Here is an 18,908-nt window from a genome sequence, read left to right on the forward strand (position 1 = left end):
GGTGATGACGTCATTAACAGCCCACAGATAGATATCGAAAAAAAACAAGAATAAAATTCCAGGAATCTACAAGACCCGAACCCTAAACCTCCAATCGGAAAGATTCGATGTTATATGCGACGCCACGACTTCGACCAATCCCTCTCTTCTTCTTCTCTCTCTCTCTAGAATCCTCCATTGATTCTCTCTCCAGAAACTCCATTATGTTGAGTTTGTGAATTTTGGGATTTTATTAACACCATTATTCATTCTCTTCCTCTTCTTTATTTCTCTATTGTTTTCCCCAAGTTTATTCCTTTTCTTGATTCTATAGATTCCATTATTCCACTTTCCAGTTCTTTCTCATTGCTCCCTTCGGATTTTTCTATGTTCCATTTTCGATCACCCCACCTACTCCTTCCTTAAATAAACCAACCCCCGTCTTTCACTTCCAAATCAATCTGGGTTTCTTTCGTTTTCTGCCATGGGTTTCGTTGATAATTTTCTGGATATTCGAGTCGGAATGGATTTGAGGCACTATGCTGATGCTCTGGATCAAGAACGTCGCAAAATTCAGGTCTTCCAGCGCGAACTTCCCCTTTGTTTGGAGCTTGTCACAAGAGGTAATTCTATCTTCCAATTACTCTGCTCTTTTTCTGTTGCTTGTTTTGTTTAATTTTGGGTACGATTTGTTTCCCCCTTTTTTTGCAGCTATTGATTCTTGCCGGCAGCAGTTATCTGGGGTGTCAACAGAGAGCTCTGAACATACTTCCAGCGATGGCCCTGTTTTGGAGGAGTTTATCCCGATTAACAGAGCGTCTGTTGATTCCCATTTTGAAAATGAAGAAGATGAGCTGTTACAACCAGAGAAAAACGAAGGGGGTCGATCGGATTGGCTTAAAACGGCTCAGCTTTGGAATCAATCACCGGAATCTCCCATTACAGAGGTAGAATTTCATCATCATTACTCTGTTTCGAAAAACAGAGAACGAGCGAGAACTTTCTGGGAAAGTTTTGTTAAATTTGTTCCCTTTTTGCAGGATGTTGTTAAGGAAACGGCGTCGTCTGCTGTTGAGGTAAAGAACAATGGCGGTGGCGGTGGCGGTGCTTTTCAGCCGTTTCAGAAGGGGAAAACCACTCCATTAAAACTAGAGGCGGCGGTGGATGTCGCTAAAACAGTCGGCTCTTCTCCGATTCGTGAAGCGACGACGAGTTCGACGGCGGAGACTAGTAAACGAGAGGAAAAGGAATCTCAGACTCGGAGAAAACAAAGGCGGTGCTGGTCGTCGGAGTTACACCGGCGATTCGTTCACGCACTTCAACAGCTTGGCGGCCCTCATGGTACAAACAAATTCGTGTTTCTTTTTTTTTTTCTTTGTTCTTTGCGAAGGGATTTGTTCTTACGTGATTTTAATTACAGTTGCTACGCCGAAACAAATCAGAGAGTTAATGAAGGTTGATGGGCTCACCAACGATGAAGTTAAAAGCCATTTACAGGTTCATATCGCAATTAATTTATGGCACTTTATTTTTTAATTATAATTTTATATCAGAAGTTTGATTGTTCTGTTCTTAATTTAATCTCAGAAATACCGATTGCACGCAAGAAGGCCCACAAATTCTGCAATGCAAGACACCGGCAGCTCCTCATCGCCGCAGCAATTCGTGGTGGTCGGAAGCTTATGGGTGCCGCCGCCTCCACCGAAGTACACGGTAGCAACAACAGCGAAATCGAGAAATGGGATTTATGCTCCGGTGGCAACGACGGTGCGACGGCAGATGACGGCAGAGGAAGGGAAGGGGAGGCAGAGCGGCGGAGTTGTTCAATCGAATTCGCCGGTGACGTCTTCGTCGACTCACACCACCACAACCTCGCCGTCGCCGGCGTAGATTGTAGTTTTTTGACATTTTTGTTGAATGTTGGAGAGAGGTGTAAAAGTTTTGTAAGTATTGATGAAGCATGTGGTATACATCAACATTTTCACGTGAAGTTTCTTTCCCCATTCTTGGATGTCCTTTATCCTGTTCTTTGTCCTTTTCAACTCCTCTCTATCAATCCATAAATTTTATTGCTTCAATTAAGTAATTATCACAACAAAATTTGGACAAAATAAGCTAAAACATAAATCCCGTTTACCATTTCGGATGTCTCGGTCATGCTCGTCTACGACCTGTTGTCCATTGCAATCCCATTTTACTTGCTTTCATGTTAGATAAACATTTATCATTTCATGTCCTGTAAATACAAGAGTGTATGACCAGTCACCAAAATAATATCTGTCATTGCTAAAATGTTCCAAAATGTACTGTCCCGGAGATGTATCAAAATTCTTATGGTTGTCTACTTATTTTTAGGTTATAACCTTAATTTCTCTAAAACTGTTATCAATGTATTTTTGGCTCACGTTTCCTAAAACGTATCCCTCAAACGTGACTAAAGTTGGAATTTCACACAATTGATTTATTCACTGGATTAGAACATGTGACACATAATCGTTGTCTCGTTACCACAAAAATGCAATTATGATATTGTTGGTCATACAAACGTTTGATTAAATTGAGTAAAAGATGAGTATAAATGGAGGTTGAATGTGAAGGAAGGTGGTTAGTTAAAAAGTCAGAATTTTGGATCTTATCTTTTCTTTTAAGATAAGGTTTCCAACTTAATACTTACTTCTTCTCCTACAAAATTAACATCCCACTAAACCCACCTCCTTAAAAGAGAAGACAAGGGCCAAAACATATCCCTTTCTTTGCTAAATCTTGTCTTCTTCCTCTTGTTCTATCGAAGAAGAAGCTTAAAACAAAATACACATAAAATATAGGTCCATAACTATTAAAGTATTATCGAGCATGTAAGCGAGGACTTTACTTTTTCATAGTTTGATCCTATGTTATAAATAATCAGAATCAGACACTGTGTTAACGAGAATGCTAGATTGTGAGATCTCATATCGGTTGAAGAGGAGAATGAAACATCTCTTATAAGAGTGTGGAAACCTCTCCTTAGTAGAAACATTTTAAAATCGTGAGATTAATGATGATAGATAACAGGCTAAAATAGATCGATGAGTTTATGCTATTACATGTTGCCTCTTGCCACCAATGATTATTGCTACCAATCCCTAGCAACTAGCACTAGTTATTGCCGAGGACAAATTGTTGCTGCATTGCTATCAATGACCATCGGGTCACGACTCATAATCGTTTTTTAAATATAAATTTAAAGTTATTAATCCTAATATTATTGATATTTATAGAAGAGCTTGGAGGGTAATATTATGTATAAAAACACTTGGCAGAAATTGTTTTAATTTTAAAAAACTTTGGGAAAAAGTATTTAAAAAAAAAATGCATTTTGAAAACCTAGGAGAAGCCATTTGGTGACCTTTTCATTTCATATTTTTTACCCACCAACTTTTGGTTCGTATCACTTTCTTTGGTAATACGCATTTTTTCAAAATATTCACGACCAAGTTTTTCAAATAAACGATATTAAGACCAATTACTCCTTTGACTTTTTGGCCCCCATATTCAACTTTTCACATGTTTGAATATTCAAACTAATGTTTTTTTCATCTTTACCTAAAATTTATCGCACTAAAAAAGAAAAAGGAAAAAAAAAAAAACTACACTTTTTATTGTAGTTCTCTAGAAGTTTTTACTAAGACTTTTTCTTTTTTAATCTAAACCTAAATCAAGGAAAACTCATCAATTTAGTGACAAAAAAGAAAAATCAAATTAAATTATTTCTAAAAAATATTTATAAAGATAATAAGAGAGCGACAATAGACAACCACGCCACTATAACATCAAACTATTATTTCATATATATATATATATATAATATATTATTAAATGCGTTAGAGATCGGTTGCTAAATTATAATTAAATTAAATTATCGCTTATCTTTTTTATATAATCAAAGTTGGGTGTATAGCTATAACATGATTACATTCTTAATTACCAATCGAAATCCATGGAAAGGTTTATACCGTGATCTGTTTTCTCATTTAATTCAAACTATACTTAATATTAAATTTATTTTTTAAAATCCACAGCCCAGAGGCTAATTTTGGTATTTCACTTGGAATATATTTGGTAATTGAATATATATATATAGACACACATGTATTAGAATGGGTNAAAAAAAAAAAAAAAAAAAAAAAAAAAAAAAATCTAATAAGTGAAACCATTTTTTTATTTTTCTCATTAATTATTTTGATATCCATTTAAAAATTCTTTTTTTTATGTGAAGGTCAATCGATGCATGAACCAAGTTTTAAGCATAAATTTAAAATTCGTGTTTGATTAAATTTTAAAATTTTTAAAAATGTCTACCAAAATCTATTGACACAAAAAGGTTAATATTTTAAAAAAATATATTTAATAGAAAATTGAATAATAATACTCTTTTTAAAAAATAATATCAAATTAATTAAATTTCCAACACACCATCTTTAGTGGTTCTGTTAACGATGTGATGGCGCCTCGATCCGAATATTCCGCAATGGTTTCATAATATCCTTTTTTGGTAATTAATTTATACTATTTAGAATATTCTCTCTCCCTCTCCAATTTATTACGTTATCTTTTTTAATTCTGACCTGGCCCACAACACCCCCTCAAGAATCTCGCATCGTCAAGATTCCCCACACTCAGATCTATTTTAATAATATCCTTGGGCCCCCTTTCTTCTACACTTTCCTTAGATTCTTCATCCGACGGTCTCCATTGCACGACCATGATTTAAACAAATACGCACGCGCAGATGATCGTTGCCCCTCATATGGATAAGTTCGAGGATAGATAGTGACCCTTGAGGGCATAAAAGGCCAAGCGACTTTTGAGGAGCCTTGCAAATACCTTATTTATTTATTTTTAATCAAAATTTAGAGAGACTATTTAGAAAAACTTGGAATCAATACATGCACAAAACGACAGCGTTGCATGCTGTTTCTTGTGAGTTATGTGCATGATCCTTTTTGCATTTGGAAAAAAATTCTAAGGAATATTCCTTTCTTATATCTTCAATGGTGGCCTAACTTCCAAAGATATTATAAAAATACATTACTTTATATTGTTAATATTGCAACATTTCATTTTTTATTATTGAATTCTCGATCACAAGATCTAATTTAACATTTAAATATAAATTTATCGAATATATTTTTATTAAAATTTTCACTCTTTACAAAGGTAAAATTTTAATTAATTTGACTTGTTTTAGATATAAAAGAAAAAAAAAAAAATAATTCTTCAATTTGTGCATTTGTACCTGTAAAGATGTAAAAGAAGAAGAGTTCAAGGTGTTGACAATTTTGAACATCATTCCATCTGTCATGAAACCATTGACTAAGCCATTATCTTACAAAAAGACATTATAATATGATATGTTTGACCAAAAATGTTGGACTATAAATTAAAGTGAAACAAATCTTATCATTCAAATTTGGTTTGGTTGGTTTCTATTAATTAATTTATTTATTTTGAGGTAGCTATACAATAAATATATGTTTAGGCATGATTAGTAATTAATCAAAATCATTAAAGTCGGTGACTTAAATAAAGCCTTTTGCAATATAAGCTTCGATTTTATTTCACTACATCCTCTTCTTCAACACACCCATTATGAACAATATAAGCTTGACTTAATAATATTTTAATATTTCAAATGAGTGGATTAATTGATGATAGAGAGTTAATTGCGTTCATAATCCCGTCCAAGTTCATTGACCTTTCATTAGATGCATCTCTTACATCAAGAGATTCTACAAACTTGGTTAGTGGCATTAATTAAAAGCAATTAAGAAACACACATTGTTTTTGTTTATGTGTACCTGTTTGGAAGAGTTTGAATGAGATGATAAAAACTAGATTTGGTTGGGTTGGTGTTCTCTAATGCCCACTATGTCGTCCAAGTTCATTTCCAAACCATTGTTTGGTTTGGTTTGGTATGAATATGATCAATTGGGTGTAATCCGAAGGATATAGGAGCAGGACAAGTAGACTTTCCATTGGCAACACATAAATTTATTCTGCACTTTCCTTGTGAAATAGGACAAGGACTGAATCTGAATCTGAATCTGAGCCTTGTCACCCACCAGCAACCAGCAGATGTCTGGGCTGAATTATCATGGAATATTGACACGAATGTAGAGGGTGAGGGCACACATGTTGGCTGGGTTTCCACATCTACAACAACGCATCTTCACACACTTCGCTTTGGACTATGTTTTCAATATTATGGGCTTAACAGAAAATAGCCCATAGCCCATGGGCCCAACCATTAAACTAAATTTACACACATATTTCATATGATCTTTTATTACTAGTTTAAACACAAATAAGTACTTGTAACAACTAATGTAGGTAAAATGCTTATTCAACTATGGGTAATGACAAGAATCTACGAGAATTTTTCATTCAGTTAAAAGTGGGTTTTATATATAAATATAAATATATCTGTAAGTAACTAACTTATTTGATATATGCATATATTTTAACTATCCAAACTTGGGTTATATTTAAAAAAAAAAATAAAAATATTTTTTCATAATATCTCCCCTGGTTTCTCGTGTCAGTCTCATAATGGGAGGCAATTTAATGTTGTAGTAATGATGCGCGTTATTATTTTTTGTTATTTAGATACCACTAAAATTGTCCCATGAACTTGCATTAACTAATAAAACGAATTATTTATGATTTCAATATATATATTTTTTTATGGTAATTCTCTCGTAATACGGTTGGAAGTTTTACGATAGCGAGTTTCAATAATAGAATTAAAAAATTGATCGGAACTACATACGACAAAAAAAATGATTATTACCAATGTTATTATTTTATTATCTATGATAAAACAGGTAAATTAACTGACTTTAATAATAATAATAATAATAAAAGAGATTAGAAAAAATAGCCTTAACTGAAATTGAGAAACAAAAGAAGAAGAGAAAAGAAAAAAAAAAAAAAAAAAGGAAAAAAAGATGACACCTTTAATACGGGGTTGTAGCCTTGGCTAAGAAAACCCGTTGATGAATTTTGGTTCTGCTTCCAATTTTACCATTTGCGCACGCTTTCTCAGGTTCCCGGAATTGGTCTCGAAACCGGCGGGAATCATAATCGATAAACCTCAAAATCCCGACTGCCGACTTCTCTCGGAGTCATTCCATGGCAGAGAAGCAGTTGATAGTAGTCGTTGAAGGTACCGCGGCCATGGGTCCCTTCTGGCAAACTGTCGTGTCCGATTACATCGAAAAGATCGTCAGGTACTCCTATTATCCATCACTTCTCCGCTCTCCTTCCTGTCTGTTTTTCTAATTGCGTAACTACGCGTTTTCGTATGTTATTGTTTGTGTTTTAGGACTTTCTGGAAATGCCTACAAAGCTTTATCTGTTTCTTGACTGGTCATTCGGTTCTAATTGTGATAGCCAACGGGCTATCATGTGAACGATCACAATCAGTTTTGTTGATTTTTCCCCAATTCGGAATTCACATTTAGAGTCCACATTAAGTACCTGCCTGACTCTCCATTTTTAACCTGAACCATATTATACCTACGGTTCCTTTCTGACAGTTGATTCTCGAGTCGCCTATTTATTTCTGTAGAACTCACGATTTGTTACCATGTTCCTGATTTGGATGGGCTTAAATTCTATCATTTTTGTTGACATTGACTTGATTCAGTAGGCTACGAAGATCTCCACCTCTCTTGTTATGTATTTTTAGGAGTGTCCTTAGCCACAACGTAGCTGATAACAACAAATAAATGTAAAATAGAGCACATAATTCACATGGTAAAATAATTCCTGTATTTCAACTCAAGGGTTTGCAAGTCTTAAGAGTTCAAACGAGGCTTTCAATGAAAGAAAGCCCGTGGATGTTATAGAATATGAATCATCTGACACCTACCATTGATACAAAACGGTGATGAAGATTTTATCTTTACAGTTTCATGTGAAAATTCATTAATGTTTACACCTTTTATTTTTGTTGTTGCCTTTTGATGTTAGAAATAGTTCATGGGTAATCTCTTGGATGGTAATAAGGATATGATAAAAGCTAACTTTCTACTTATGCAGATGTTTCGGTGGAAATGAAACAACCGGGCAGGTATGTCTCTTTCTTTTTCAGAAGACAAATATAGTTTATCCCTAACATTTCATGTATGCAATAGTTCTTTCAGATTTTGAAATTTAGAGAATATCCCTATAAGAATTAAGCTGTCAATTCATCTTCATAACAGAGGATACTGTTGTAGGAATGCTAGAATTGATATATGGTCCATCAATTTAGATTGATACATGGTGCTTCCATGTTGATGCTGGATGAAACGCTTGGTTTTTCTTTCTTTTTTGAAGACTTCAAAATTGAGGCCTTTATCTTTTGTAGGATTTATAGTTAGAAGCTGATGTTTCCATTGAGACGTGTGATAATCTGATAATATTATGTTTAGTTGGTGAAAATGTGGGTAAAGGATTTTAGTTTTCTGTTTATACGGCTCTGTAAAAGTGCATTTGGATAATTGGGGTATAAAAGTTTTTTTTTTCCCCTTCTCTTGTTTTCTTTTAGAGTGTTCTTGTCAATGGCCTATTTTTGAGAGAAAAAGAATGTGGTGGTTGTTTCCTTTCCAAATCATGTCCTCGTGAGTGATTCCTAGATGCTCAGTAATATGAGCTTTTACGAGTCAGTATTCCTAACGTTCAAAAACAGTTTTGAAAACAGAATAAAAAATATTTTCAGAACAGTTTTCCACACAAATTTAGCTCTTTCAACTTTTAATAGTTATAGTTAATTCAATTCCAAAGGTTACTAATCTAGCCTTATGAATTTTTAAGGTTACTAATCTAGCCATTTTGATTTTCAAAGTTAACAAATCTTATCGAATTTTAAGTTTCACTGATTAAAAGTATAATTAAAATATTTATTTTCTTTTCATTTCTAGGCAACATCAAGACAGATTAGATGATCACATCCATTTCAAATCTTTCTCATCTCATATGCAATTAAAAATACGAAATCATTTCTAGCTCTTAAAATCACATTATTTAATAATAATTTCTTATGCTTGGTTCTAAACAGAGCATGCTCTTGTGAATGTTCTAGCGACATCTTTCATTCTACCTGACCAATGATATACTTTACTTTTGGAATGCAGAAACCACCAACCTCTAATGTCGAGTTCTCTCTGGTCATGTTTCATACTCATGGATCGTATTGTGGTTAGTAAGGAGCTTATTTTTCCTGGTTCATTATGTTTATGCTCTGATGTTGAGCATTTATTTTCCTGCACCAGAACATTGTGTTTGTTTGTGTCATTCAATAGTCTAGCTAATTGTGACCACGAAATGTTTACTGATAGAATTTGGCCATGATATTATCTTGTCCAATGTTCTATATGGACAACTTTCTGGACTAAGTCCTCCACTAGTCATGTGGGTCTCATATACTCTCGAAGTTCCAAGTTTCTCTTGGCCTTTACACATAAGCTAATGTATTAGCATAAGTAGAGTGCAATTGGAGAATGATTTCTAATACCAATTCTCTTCCAAACCCCTGACATAAAGATGTACAGGAATTTAGTTTCCAAGATTTTCAGGATATATATGTCTGCATTTGTATATTGTTTCAAGAGTGAAATTAGTCACATCCAGTAGACAAAGTGTGATGTGGCATCTTGTTAGTTTTATTGGAAATTTAGCGTGTTACATGATTTTGAATATGCCCATTCTTTTTTATTTCAACTTCTCTTTTTTCAGGATGTCTAGTACAGCGGACTGGGTGGACAAGAGATGTTGATATTTTCATACAATGGCTTTCAGCTATTCCCTTTTCTGGTGGGGGTTTCAGTGACGCTGCAATAGCTGAAGGGCTTGCTGAAGCACTTATGGTATGCATATTCTTGCCCTCTGATCTCGTTCTTCTGAACTATTGTTATGGTGCTTTATCTCATCATTTCTTAACGATGGTTGTATGGTTCATTTTCATCTCTCAACTGCTCATCTTGTCTTGAATAAACATTTCTATATTAGAGACTAGAGGGTCCCCATCTTCTTTCTAGAATACTGATGATGTTCCAGATGGTTTGACCTTTTGCTCTCGTCTTACCATGCCACAAATTTAGTTCTTCATATTGTAATTATACAATTAAAAGTATTTTAGGACACAGGAATGATTATGGAGTTCTTCGGACAAGCAAAATAATTTAACTTCTGAAATATAAGGAAAGGCCAATTATCAAGAGCTTTAGAAGCTCCAAATTCTTGAGTTTTTGTTCAAGAAGTTGGATGACATAACTATGTTAAGTTTCTCTCGCTATGACTAAAAGTGGAAGCTTTCTTTTGTTATAATCAACACTAAAATATAATTTTATATTCACATGTCTTGTTTTTAACTATGTTTGATTTGTGAAATTCCTTGGCCTTCAGTTGAAGGCTTATACAATGAACTTTAATGAGCTTGGGATGGGTTAAATATTTTTGAGATCCATTTGCATAGGCTTGGCTAATTTTATGTTTCTAATGGAATATTTTTGTTTATTATGAATAATTTTTTTTATAGAAAAAAAAAAAAACGGGATGATGCTAAACTAGGTATGCAATTAAGATTTTCTTTTCCTGTTGTAATGTTCTTTTGCTATCACAATTTTTTGTTCTCATGAAAGAAATATAGCATGACTTTATATCCCTTATGATTTGTCTTGCCTAATTATTTCTATCTAGATGTTCCCAACTCAACAAAATGGTGGCCAAAATCAACAAACTATGGATATGCAGAAGCACTGTATTCTTGTTGCTGCAAGTAATCCTTATCCCCTGCCAACGCCAGTATATAGACCAGCAGTGCAAAACTTGGAGCAACATGACAATGTTGAACCAGGGAGTTCTCAATCATATGCTGAGACAGTTGCTAAATCATTTCCTCAGGTTAACATTACGTAGCTTAATTTTTTCTTCCCCGTTAAGTGTTGCAGATAATAAGGTAACTAGACCATCTTTCCATGCAGTGCTTCATATCTCTGTCAGTTATTTGCCCCAAACAGCTTCCAAAACTAAGAGCAATTTACACTGCTGTAAGTACGAATGTTTACTCAAGCTCCCTCCCCCTCACACGTGTACATAAAACAGAAGCCCTTGCAACTTCTCTGAATCTACCATTTAGATACTTATTTCCTCAACCAAGTCATTCCGAATTTCTTCTATTAATTTTGTAATGGTGAAATCTGGAGTTACTCCGACATGCTATCATTGCCAGTTCAATTTTTAATCCCTCATATTTTCTGGATTTCTAATTTTGAGTAATCTCAGTGAAATTTTCAGCAGCTTATATTGTGGCATTATAGTTGGTATTATTTATAAATATTAATAGCCTCATTTGTAACTATATGTGACTGACTGCTCCACCTTTTAATGAAGGGAAAACGGAACCTCCGGTCAGCAGATCCACCTATTGATAATGTTAAAACCCCCTCATACCTTGTCTTGATCTCTGAAAATTTTGTGGAAGCCCGTGCAGCTTTAAGTCGTCCTGGAATTACTAGTTTGCCTGCAAACCAGAGTCCTGTGAAAATGGACATATCTCCTGTTGTGCCTGTTACTGGACCACCTCCAACCACTACTCCATCAGGTCCCCACTATTAGCTTATCTTTGTCAGATCCTGATCATTAGATGCATTAGCTTTGGAAATAAATATGATATTCCTGAACAGTTGATTTAAGATGTCTTCCTAGTCTGGCTGATCTTCATGACAGGGATATGGTCATGCCATGTGACTTGCAAGTCTGAAGTATACTAATTGGCATTTAGATCTGGTATTTGAAGCATAATTTGAACTAGGTAGATTTAGATTCTTACGGCTGGAGACCAAACTTTGATTGAATAAATGAAAAGACTAGTGCTTAAAGATACAAATTCTGCAAGAGAGTGAAAAGGATTATAGTTGGGCTTTATCTAAATAGGAAATTAAAGAATATTCAAACTGATGGTTGAAGTCAGAGCTCTTTTGTGTAAGTTCATATTTCGGTATCCCTGTGTTTGGTGTTATTGAATTTTTGTACTGCTTCTTTGGTTTTTTCATTCTTCTCAATAGAAACGTTTGGAAATGTGTCCATATTTCCAACTCATGTTGAGTTTGGAAATCTCTGGTTATTTAAAAAGTTCACATGGACATTTGCAAGAAGTGTTTGACACTTGCGTTTCTTTTTTTGTCTATCCCAGTAAATGGACCTATCATTAACCGGCAGCCAGTTTCTGTTGCTAATGTGCCTCCTGCTACTGTGAAAGTTGTAAGACTCATTTCTTTTTATTCTTAATTTCTATGGTAGAAATTTGGCTTTTATGATAGCCTTACAGCCTGAATCATGCTGGACTATAATTTTTATCAGGAACCAAATACTGTTACATCTATGACAAATGGATCTGCATATCCACCACATATGCCATCTGTTGTTCGTGCAGCTTCACAGGGAGTCCCTAGCTTGCAGACCTCTTCACCACTTTCTTCTCAGGAGATGATCACAAATAACGAGAGCACACAAGATCTTAAACCTCTAGTGAATGGCGTTCCACAGACTTTACGACCTGTGGGTCCTGCTAATGTTAGCATTCTGAATAATATTTCTCAAGCACGGGTGATGAGCTCTGCTACTTTAAATGGAGGAAATTCCATTGGACTTACGTCTATGGGTCAAACCCCAATGGCCATGCATGTATCCAATATGATATCCAGTGGAATGGGATCATCTGTGCCTGCTGCACAAAATGTATTTTCATCCAGTCAATCTGGTATGACATCAATAAATGGTTCTACAACTCTTACACAGGTTGCACCGAACTCAGGTCTAAGCTCACTTACTTCAGCAAATAACAACATTTCTGGAAATTCAAATGTTTCCACTTCACAAGCGGCAGGAAATCTCCAAGGTGGTCCTAGTGTGAGTCAATCAGTTCCTGGGATTAGCCAAGGAAATCTTGCAGGAACACAAGTGGTACAAAGTGGAATTAGCATGAACCAAAATGTTATGAGCAACTTAACCCAACCAGGTGTTTCTTCTGGAAATGGCACGATGATTCCTACTCCAGGAATGCCTCAACAAGTTCAAAATGGGATGCATTCACTTGGAGTGAACAATGCAGCAGCAAATATGCCATTATCACAGCATTCAGCAGGGGCTTTGCAACCAGCACAATCCAAATATGTGAAATTTTGGGAGGTATGTTGTGAATGTGCCTGTGTTGTTTACGTGATAGTTGTGATAATGTATCCATTAAAAAGTTGAAAAGCTTTGTCTTCTAAGTTCTAAGCATGACAAAAAAGTTGAGTAGTTGCATAAAATTATTCTTTGTCGTAGAAATTATGGAATGAAAAATTATCTCAAACATTGTTTGGGCATGGCAATGCAGGGAAATCTATCTGGGCAGAGACAAGGCCAGCCTGTTTTTATTACCAGAATGGAAGTATGTTCCTGATCATCCGCTACATAATTTTAGTAAAAATGAAAATTTATTTTCTTGGTATAATTTCTTGCACTTTTTTTTTTTTTTTTAAAAAAAAATTTTCCTCTGGTTGAAAAAAGCACGACCTTTTATTTTAGTTATACCGTTTTTTATCAGTCTCTTTATATCAATGGATTATACATTGAAAGCTTTTATAGTGATCAGAAAATTACCTTTCCTCCTACCACAAATCCACAATGTCAAGTTATTCATTGATATTTAACTGATTGAGTTGTTTCTGTCAGGGTTACAGGAGTGCTTCAGCTTCTGAGAAGTAAGTGGACTATGGTTCTGNTTTTTTTTTTTTTTTTTTTTTTTTTTTTTTTTTTTTTTTTTTTGCTTCTCCTGCCATATATTTGATAATGTTTAGATATATATAATTCTTTTTTAGTTGATAGTTAATAAAATTTTGCAAATTAGGAATCATTATACCATATATCTTATCGAGTTGAAGGGTATTAGAATAAACCTACTTGCATTGACCAGTTTACTCAATAATTTGAAGTATTAGAATTATTTAGTTGACCCCTTTTGTGGTGCCCTGAACTAGCTGATATACATATTTCTTGACACAGTTTTTTCCTAGTTTTTAATCAGGAATTCTTAAATACTTAGGCTAGATAATTTTCTGGTTGAAGATTTTTGAGCTTGCTTCGGGTCTAAGAACTAACCTGAAAAGTTAGTGTTTACTACTTGGGTGCTCTTCGGTGGGAAATCAAATGATTTGTGGATACCAATGGTGTGAATAATTTTGGGAACTTCAGGCAACCTGATAAGATGCTCTGTTAACTGTTATTTAGCAAGGTGATTATGCTTTCTACAGGCTGAACCTGCCTTCAACAAGAAACACAAAAAGGCAGTTGCTATTAGCTCTATCTGTATCTTAATGGAGACAGTAACTGCTGCAATCACCTATTTAATAGAGCCCGTCAGCGGTTGAAGTCGTAGAATCATCCTTAAGTCACATCAATATCACACACGTGCTTCACAGAGCCAATGACGGATGTAAATATGAAAACGGAAGCAAGAGGTTTCGTACTGGGGTGTCCTGGTTATGGTTCACATCTGCAGAAACCTGTTACTTCAAAAATAGGTTTCTATGGAGTACAATATTTTCTATAGCATAGAACTAAGTGGTAGCGCCTCCCATATCTATTTCCCTGATGGTTGGCAAGGATTTGTGTGGTGGTCTGTGGGCATCTTCGGCCATTATCTGCTAACAGATGTGTTCACTGCGGATTGGAGGTTGACTTTTCATGAATGATTCATTAATACTGGAAATATACTGCATTTTCCCTTCTAACGTAGCCCTTGGTCCAAACTCTGTTGTTCTATTCTTTTGTTGTTAATAATGTTTGATTGGTAGTTGCTGTGTTTCTTCACTGGTAGGTGTGGGTACAATGGCAGTCGCAGTACTTTTTTACTCAACAGTTCTCCCCTTTGAACTCTTGCTTCCATTATTGATGGGCAATCTCCATCAAAAACTTTAGATTCTTGTTACTTTGATTATGGTAAAGACTAAAGAAGGAGCCCAAGAAATCTGTCAGTCATTTTTGAGTTCTCATGAATTTCTTTGTTCGCTAAGTCTTGAATTTTGTTGGTCATGCTAATAAAATCTCTAAATATTGAGCATCATTTCATTCTAAATATTGAACATCATTTCATTCGAAGTATAGAAATTTATGATCTGTTTCAGCATACTTTTACCTCCCTCCTCTTGAGATTTTGTTGACTTTCCATACTTCACGTTTAAAATTTGTGAATCAGTTCAATTTTTTTCGTAGAAGTGGAACCATTTATCTATCTTTTGTGTTTATAGGCTTGCAGCAAACTGGCCGCCGACAATGCAAATAGTTCGGCTTATCTCACAGGATCACATGAATAACAAGTAATTTGTTGCTCAGTGAGATAATAGTAATTTCTCTTTTCTTCTATCTGCTTAATTAAAACTAGCTCAAGTTTTGTTGTATTTGATTTTAGGCAATATGTTGGAAAAGCTGATTTTCTTGTTTTCCGAGCTATGAATCAGCATGGATTTCTTGGCCAGCTTCAAGAAAAGAAGCTTGTAAGTTACTCCCCTTTTGTTGTTTATTCGTTACTATCTCTTAGTTAATCCCCTTTTTAGTTAAATTAGTTGGCTGCGGGCTGCTTTGGTAGCAAGTTCAGTTCGTTAGTGTAAGGCTAGCCTAAACGAATATGGTTGCTTCTGTTCAACATGACAATAAAAAGAGAGTAGTAAGTGAAACTCCTGATTTATCTACCAACCGAAGGCATCTATCTGGAAAATATTTGAAGGAAGAATGAAGAGCGTAGTCAACTTAGAGAGATCCATTCTCAAATTTCATTTTCCAAAAGGTTTCTTGCAAGGCTTAGGTACTACGTAACAGAGCTAGATTTCCTTGAGTTCGAAACCAAGAGGTATTGTGCATAACCAAAGCATAGATCTTTGGAAAGGATACAGTGAGGAGTTTCACCTATCCAAAGATCATCTAAAAAATTGGGGTTAGATTTCCGAATTATTAAGTACCTGCTTCTAAGAGAATTAACTTCCTCAGTATCTGAAACTAGTAATAACAAATACCAGTCCTACTCCTACATTTCCTTAAGCATTTTGTGCTATGTAGTGACATTGTACTACCAAGCATGATTTCAGGTTCTAGTACTACATGCAAAGTTTACTCTGCTTGCAGCATTTTTGGTTCCTTTGGATTAGTTATCTGTATTTCATTTTTGAACCCACTTCAAACTTTATTTCCTGAGTGGTTTCTTATGTTGAGCCGCTTCTTGTTCTGTTCCAGTGTGCAGTCATCCAGTTACCATCCCAAACTTTGCTGCTATCTGTTTCCGATAAGGCTTGCCGCTTGATCGGGATGCTTTTTCCAGGGGTAAGATATTTTTGAGCTACAAAGATTTGTTTGTATTAGTATCAGTATTCTTTCTTTTGTTTGCTTTAAATAAATGATGTTAATCCTTCATTTCGAGGTCAATACATTGCCAACAAATCTCAGATGCTTGTTGAGAAATATCATTCAATAGTTGACTGCAACTTTGATATTTACTTTTGTCTTTTGCAATCATCTATTTTAAACTGAAAGTTTGTTGCTCATTTCTTTGTTCTGCAATCGTGTATTTAACCGCAACATCTGTTCACTAGAATTCCTGTGTTGTAGTTGTAGGATGCAGCATTTCATGATGTGTATTCAGTGCCCAATTTCATTGAATCTAGAAGTTTAATTCATCATCTTCCACATAGATATCTTTCTATGTAAATGGTAGGTGCAAACATAGTCGCACGTATGAAGGACATGAAACACGGGACGGACTTGCATATTATCTCATCATTTTATATATCTAATTATTGAGAGGCTCTTTTTTTTTNGGGGGGGATTAGAGAAAAACAAATCTAGAACGAAAGAATGAACAAAATAAACCACAAAAAGGTGCCATAGGGCTGGTTGAGAGATCCCTAGGCCAAAGAGGAGTTCAGCAGAAGGCTTCGAATCTAAGTTGATGAGGAATGAGGGAGAATTTCAAAAAGATTAGATTTGTGAAGAGCACTCTAATTATTGAGAGGCTCGTACATTTGTTTATTCTAGCATTCAGTTTTGTGGCTAATTGTAAGTAAAAACAATATTTTTAAAGCATTCCAAGGAACCTTCGGAAACTTTTGAAATCCATTTCTTTGAAGTCTTCATTTCAGATAATCCTCTGTTCCATACCTTAGGTATTCAGCAAGCATGTTTAAATACTTTTCCTTTTATTTGCTTTAAGGTCATTCCCTCACAGTAACAGTCCTTTTATTTTCTCGACTTTCTTTAATGTGCTAAAGGGTGTTCATCATGTTCTAACATGTCTGCAAAATCATGAAAAACATGATAAAATGAATCAATCATCAATCTTTTTTTTCTAGCATATGGGCGGTGCATGAGCTGCGTTGATGTGGACATTCTTGTCAAAAGAGTCATTGTTTTATAGATATTATCCGTTAGATCAAGATATACTTAAGCCTCAAGCATGAGCACATACTTAATCTTGATGCTGGTGAAATTTTGAGTTCAATATTTATGCTGGATGTTTATTCTCCTTTTATTTTTCTAAAGCTCAATTTCATGTGCATACACAATCGCACGTGGCATGTTGAGCATTGAACGACACAGTCATGTGTAGTATACAATATGCAGAAAAACATTTTTGCCTATAGTTCTCTATCCGTATTTAGGTCCATGTTCATAATTTCTATTCAGTCAGTTGCTTTACTCATTCAAAACATTAAATTTAAATTTCTTGTAAGTAAACAGAAAACGTTATTCTTAAATTAATTACTTACTTTCCCCATTTGATAGCTTTTATCTCGGTCGTTCTCTGACATTCCAGGACCTTTATTCTTGTTCTTATCTCTCTACTTACTTGAATTGGTTCGAATGTGGCCATTTGACCAAAAGAATCAAGAATTGTAGACATAACTTTTGTTTTGGATTTCCAAGTTTGTCAAAGGCTATTAATTATGGATTGTTGGTATTTCATCGTTTTGAAACTTTCTGAATCAGGATATGGTTGTGTTTAAGCCACAAATACCCAGTCAACAGCAACAACAGCAGCAAATGCAACAACAGCTTCAACAACATCCGCAGATGCAGCAACAGCATCAGCTTTCTCAGCTGCAACAACATCAACAACTACCGCAAATGCAACAACAGCAGCAGCAGCAGCAGCTTACTCAGATGCAACAGCAGCAGCAACAGCTTCCTCAGTTGCACCAGCAGCAGCAGCAGCATCCTCAGCTACAACAGCAGCAGCAGCAGCATCCTCAGCTACAACAGCAGCAGCTTCCTCAGTTACAACAGCAGCAGCAGCAGCAGCATCCTCAGCTACAACAGCAGCAGCAGCATCCTCAGGTGCAACAACAGCAACAACAGCAACAACAGCAGCAGCATCCTCAGGTGCAACAACAGCAACAACAGCAACAGCAGCAGCAGCAGCAGCAGCAGCAGCAAACACAATTGTCACAGCTTCAAAGCCAGCAGCAGATTCCACAAATTCAGCCACAGCAGCAACAAATGGTCGCTGGTGGAATCGGTCAATCTTATGGTCAAGGTGCAGGGCGATCACAATTAGTTTCACAGGGACAAGTCTCTTCACAGGGTCAATCCAACATGCCTGGTGGAACCTTTATGGGTTGATTGGAGCATTCTAATTAGTCTCATGCAGATGCTTTTATTATTTCATTAGAATCATGGTAATGCACGGTTTTTAACCGATCTAGTGTATTGATGTGTAATAGTGAATTTATGAATATATGCCACGATGGTTCCAGTAATTATAATGTCACATCCATTAGAATTGGAAGAAATGAGACGTTTTTCCTTTAGAGAGGAAGAAACGGAAAGCTACTAGTCAGTTGTTTCTTTCCCCCATGAACATAAAAGTAGGA

The 18,908-nt window shown here is 35.3% G+C and overlaps 2 protein-coding genes across 2 annotated transcripts; both read left to right on the plus strand.

The window, feature by feature from the left end:
• The first annotated feature begins 75 nt into the window (after window positions 1-75).
• On the plus strand, window positions 76-1,999 carry LOC111801694 (transcription factor HHO2-like). The gene is made up of 5 exons (XM_023685803.1): window positions 76-602; window positions 691-926; window positions 1,020-1,320; window positions 1,400-1,476; window positions 1,567-1,999. The coding sequence occupies exons 1-5, from the start codon at window positions 464-466 to the stop codon at window positions 1,867-1,869; spliced, it is 1,056 nt and encodes a 351-aa protein (XP_023541571.1). The 5' UTR covers window positions 76-463; the 3' UTR covers window positions 1,870-1,999.
• A 4,943-nt stretch (window positions 2,000-6,942) lies between these two features.
• LOC111795409 (mediator of RNA polymerase II transcription subunit 25-like) lies at window positions 6,943-18,882 on the plus strand (the record flags this gene model as incomplete). The annotated part of the gene is given in 15 exon segments (XM_023677824.1): window positions 6,943-7,250; window positions 8,065-8,095; window positions 9,141-9,204; window positions 9,742-9,872; window positions 10,705-10,908; window positions 10,989-11,054; window positions 11,398-11,608; window positions 12,200-12,267; window positions 12,367-13,194; window positions 13,385-13,438; window positions 13,723-13,751; window positions 15,297-15,365; window positions 15,458-15,542; window positions 16,276-16,362; window positions 18,025-18,882. Coding segments are annotated over 15 exon segments (2,658 nt in total). The 3' UTR covers window positions 18,658-18,882.
• Window positions 18,883-18,908: the final 26 nt, after the last annotated feature.

Source organism: Cucurbita pepo, chromosome LG01, assembly GCF_002806865.2.
Source record: "Cucurbita pepo subsp. pepo cultivar mu-cu-16 chromosome LG01, ASM280686v2, whole genome shotgun sequence".
NCBI lineage: Eukaryota > Viridiplantae > Streptophyta > Magnoliopsida > Cucurbitales > Cucurbitaceae > Cucurbita > Cucurbita pepo.

What these genes read in the sequence shown, in the direction of transcription:
- LOC111801694 (XM_023685803.1), top strand. Translation starts at nt 464, where the DNA reads ATGGGTTTCGTTGATAATTTTCTGGATATTCGAGTCGGAATGGATTTG. An exon ending in CGGAATCTCCCATTACAGAG is followed by an intron (nt 927 to 1,019) that starts GTAGAATTTCAT and finishes CCCTTTTTGCAG; the next exon opens with GATGTTGTTAAGGAAACGGC. An exon ending in ACAGCTTGGCGGCCCTCATG is followed by an intron (nt 1,321 to 1,399) that starts GTACAAACAAAT and finishes TTTTAATTACAG; the next exon opens with TTGCTACGCCGAAACAAATC.